The sequence below is a fragment of the Phaenicophaeus curvirostris genome, chromosome 11 (genome assembly GCF_032191515.1).
Source record: "Phaenicophaeus curvirostris isolate KB17595 chromosome 11, BPBGC_Pcur_1.0, whole genome shotgun sequence".
In the NCBI taxonomy this organism is placed as follows: domain Eukaryota; kingdom Metazoa; phylum Chordata; class Aves; order Cuculiformes; family Cuculidae; genus Phaenicophaeus; species Phaenicophaeus curvirostris.
Window position 1 is genome coordinate 21,122,251 of NC_091402.1, and position 3,781 is coordinate 21,126,031.

General features: G+C 64.1%; 1 protein-coding gene across 2 annotated transcripts in view; it reads left to right on the forward strand.

Moving 5' to 3' along the window:
* STAB1 (stabilin 1) overlaps nucleotides 1-1,028 on the forward strand; it is a 53,663-nt gene extending 52,635 nt beyond the window's left edge. For both annotated transcript variants that reach the window (XM_069865808.1, XM_069865807.1), the window contains 4 exons: nucleotides 26-145; nucleotides 293-436; nucleotides 701-826; nucleotides 913-1,028. In XM_069865808.1, coding sequence (XP_069721909.1) covers nucleotides 26-145; nucleotides 293-436; nucleotides 701-826; nucleotides 913-951 — 429 coding nt within the window. In that variant the 3' untranslated portion in view covers nucleotides 952-1,028. The remainder of the gene's footprint in view (nucleotides 1-25; nucleotides 146-292; nucleotides 437-700; nucleotides 827-912) is intronic.
* Nucleotides 1,029-3,781: the final 2,753 nt, after the last annotated feature.

Below are 3,781 nucleotides of genomic sequence, written 5' to 3' on the forward strand. Positions count from 1 at the left end.
ACATCATCTCTGTCCTGTGCTTTAGGACGCCAAGGGCATCAATGACACCAGGATTGTGGAGTGGGACATCGTGGCTTTCAACGGCATCATCCACGTGATTGCAGAGCCGCTGAGGATGCCCCCACCCAACGTGCATCTGGGACAAGTGAGTGTCTGAGGGCACGAACGGGGAAGGAAGGCACCGAAACAGCTGGTGCCCGGCCTGGGAACAGGGACGAGGTGGGTGGCTGCGCAGGAGAGCCCATCGCTCTGCCCGGGCAGTGCCGTCACCTGGCGCTGGTTTCTGACGCAGGTGAACGGTTCGGCACGGTCGCCGGGCTCCGTGGCCACCGGGACGCTGTCAGCGCTGTGCTTCGCGCTGGTGCTGGCTGCCGGCGCCAGCATTGCCTACTACTGCGTCAAGAGACGGCGGGAGGAGCAGTTTGGGTATTTTCAGGTACTGTGGGCCAGGGGGAGGGCAGGGCATGGGCTGTGAGGTGTCCTGGGGCTGGAGTGGCCACACAGGGGACTGAGGATGGGCTGTGGGGCATCCTGGAGCTAGGATGGCCACGTGTGGGAGCAGGGATGGGCTGTGGGGCATCTTGGGGCTGGAACTGACCATGTGTGGGACCAGGGATGGGCTGTTGTGGGGCATCCCAGGGCTGGAGGGGCCACACACGTGGGAGCAGGGAGAGCCCAAGCCCCGCTTCCCACCCCGCAGGCCGATCTCCGCGAGGAGGACGATGCGGACCCGCACTCCCCGCACTCCCCGCGCCGCGGTGCCCGCGCCCGCCCGCTCGTGGCGATCCCCAACCCGCTGTACGGCGTCGACTACGAGCCGCTGCAGGTGAGCGGAGCCGCTGCGGGGCAGCGCCGACCCCCGCCCGGCCCCCAGCCCCGCCGCTCACCGCGCTCTCTCCCTCCTCCCCGCAGGACGAGCTGCTGGCCGACCCCGAGCCCCGCCCGCGCTGAGCGGCCCCGCAGCAATAAACACATGGAAACAGCGGCTCTGGCCCCGCCTGCGCCCTCCCTCGCACCGGCGGCTCCGGGAAAACCCACCCGCAACACACCCCAGGGCAAGGAGAATGGTCAGTCACCACCCTAGGACACCCGTCTGCCACCACCCCAGGCAGGGACACTGGTCAGTCACCCCCCTAGGACAGCATTTGTCACCACCCCAGGCAGGGACACTGGTCAGTCACCACCTCAGGGCAAGGAGAATGGTCACTCACCCCCCCAGGTCAGTGACCTGTCATCCCCCTAGGACAGCGTTTGTAACCACCCCAGGCAGGGACACTGGTCAGTCACCACCCAGGACAGCGTTTGTCACCACCCCAGGCAGGGACACTGGTCAGTCACCACCCAGGACAGCGTTTGTCACCACCCCAGGCAGGGACACTGGTCAGTCACCACCCCAGGGCAAGGAGAATGGTCACTCACCCCCCTAGGACAGCGGCCTGTCACCACCCCAGGGCCACCAGGCGGTCACCACCCTAGGACACAGGTCATTCATCACCCCCAGGCAGGGACACTGGTCACTCACCGCCCCGGGGCAAGAACAATGGTCAGTCACAACCCCAGGCCAGCGGCCTGTCACCATCCCCAGGCAGGGACACGGGGCAGTCATCACCCTGGGACAAGGGTCCCTCACCCCCCTAGGCAGGGACACCGGTCAGTCACGACCCCGGGACATCACTCCATCAGGACCCCAGCTGGGGACACGGGTCTGTCACCACCATGGGACACAGACCCTGCTCTGTCGCGCCCCCAGACGCCCCTTTAGTTCCATGCCGGTGTCCCCTACCTGCGCTACAGCCTTCAGGGGCACAACCCGCTCCGTGCTGGCTGCCTCAGGCCCAGCCTCTCAGCCCCCCGCCAGGCCCTTGGTCCTGCAGCCAGAGCTCTCGCTCTGGTTCTGCACCCCAGGGCGGCAAAGGACGCGAGCAGAGCAGAGCAGCACCTCGTTAGCGCGCTGGTTAGTCAGTCAGGGACCGCGTGCTGCAGCCTTTTATTGAGCCTTCCCCCTCCCCACAGCACAGAGAGCAGGGGTGCCACATGCACGCACCGCGGCGCGTGGGTTAGAGCGGCTGCGGCAACAGCAAACAGCCAGGTCCCCGCGTCGCGAGCGAGGCAACGGGCTGGCACGGAGACAGTGAGACACGAGTGGCACCGACAGGCAGCCTGGCAGCCCGCGGGGAGGAACGTGCAGGAGAAGAGAGAAAGTGGGGGGTGTTTGTGTGTATCTCACTGAGGGTGGCTTCAGCGCCTTTCTCTGAGGAGCTGCCTGGCAGAGGATCCTCCGCACTGTCCTGGTTCCTCCGCCTTGGCTGCCCTGACACCGTACAGTCGTCACGAGCAGCCCCGGTCTGCCCCACGCTAATCCCCAGCCTCCCCCGAAGCAACAGCCTCAGCACCTCGCACATGCTGCAGCCCCGAGTCCTGTCCCCTAGAGTCCCCCAGGCCCAGCACAAGGGCTGTTCCCTCTCCCGTCACTTCAATCCAACTGCCCTCTCAAGATTCTGGCACTGTCACCCTCTCACCATCTCCCGGGGGTGCCACCAGGTGGGTGGGAGGTGGACAAACGCCACCACCAGCTCCAGAGCCGGCAGCCAGAGCGCTGCTTGCAAACACCCCCGGACAAATCTATCTCCAGGGAGAGCAACCACCTTACTCGTCTCCTGCCCCACACCCTCCTCCCACCCCGAAGGCTGCCTCTTCGCCCCTCATCCCAAAGGCGTTGGCTTCCCCCCGTCCCAAACAGCGGGAGGGTGGCACAAACTCTCAACAAAGCCAACCCTGCCCCGTCCCAAACACCCGCCCTGTCCCTCGGAGCAGGTTGAAGCCTCCCCAAAACCAGCATAGCCCCAAGCTGGGTGAAAAGCCTAATTTCTGCACCTCATCCTGAAGGATCTGTGTCCTGCCCAGGCCTCCACGTTGTCACCTTTGTCCCTGGTGCTCTGGTATCGCTGCTATCACCGCTCTCCTTCCTCCTTTCCCGAGTGCTTTCCATGGCCACGCTCCCCTTTCTGACCCATCAAGCCTTCACCCCACCTCAGGACGCCCACCCTGCTCCTGCAGGCCCCATCTCAGTGAAGAGGGGTGGACGTCCACCCCCTCTGCTGCCAACCTTCCCCAAAGGGCTGAACACGTCCCTCTGCGAGTCACAACAGACCATAAAACCACACCAATCGCTAAAATCTTGCTGTCACATGGCACTAAGCTCACTCACACACCAGGGACGCCACCAAACACTGGTTTTGAGACCTTCTCCTACCCCGCTCTCACCCAGGCTTTGCACAACCTGTGTGCTTAACTACCAGTTACCAACTGGAGTCACCAGCTGGACAGACCAGTCTGGCCTGGAGCAGGATGGGGCCGAGCGCTGCTGCTCCCAGTTCTGGGTTGGTAACCCCGCTCCTGCTGTTGTCCACGATGCATTCGCTGATGCCCTTCACTGGTTGCCCAGGTGGCAACCCCATCCCCTCACTGTCCACCTGCAGAGTCACTCACACCGTAGATCCCAAGGAGAGCAGGGCAGCCTCAGACCTGTCTCACCTCATCACGCCTCACCTAGGAGTCTGCGTTGTGCTCACCACGCGCCAGAGACTCGAGGCTCCATTTCTGAGCCGCTTCTCCGGGCACGGAGCAGGGACCCGCAGTTCCCCAGCGCCAGCGCTGGGTCTCCCTCGCGCCTGCTCCTACACAACAAGCACCCATCCTCTGTCCAGCCTGCAAAGCCCCTCAGGGAAAGGGATGGAGCCAGTGAGGGAAAGAAAATAAACACACCATCTACACACGTACA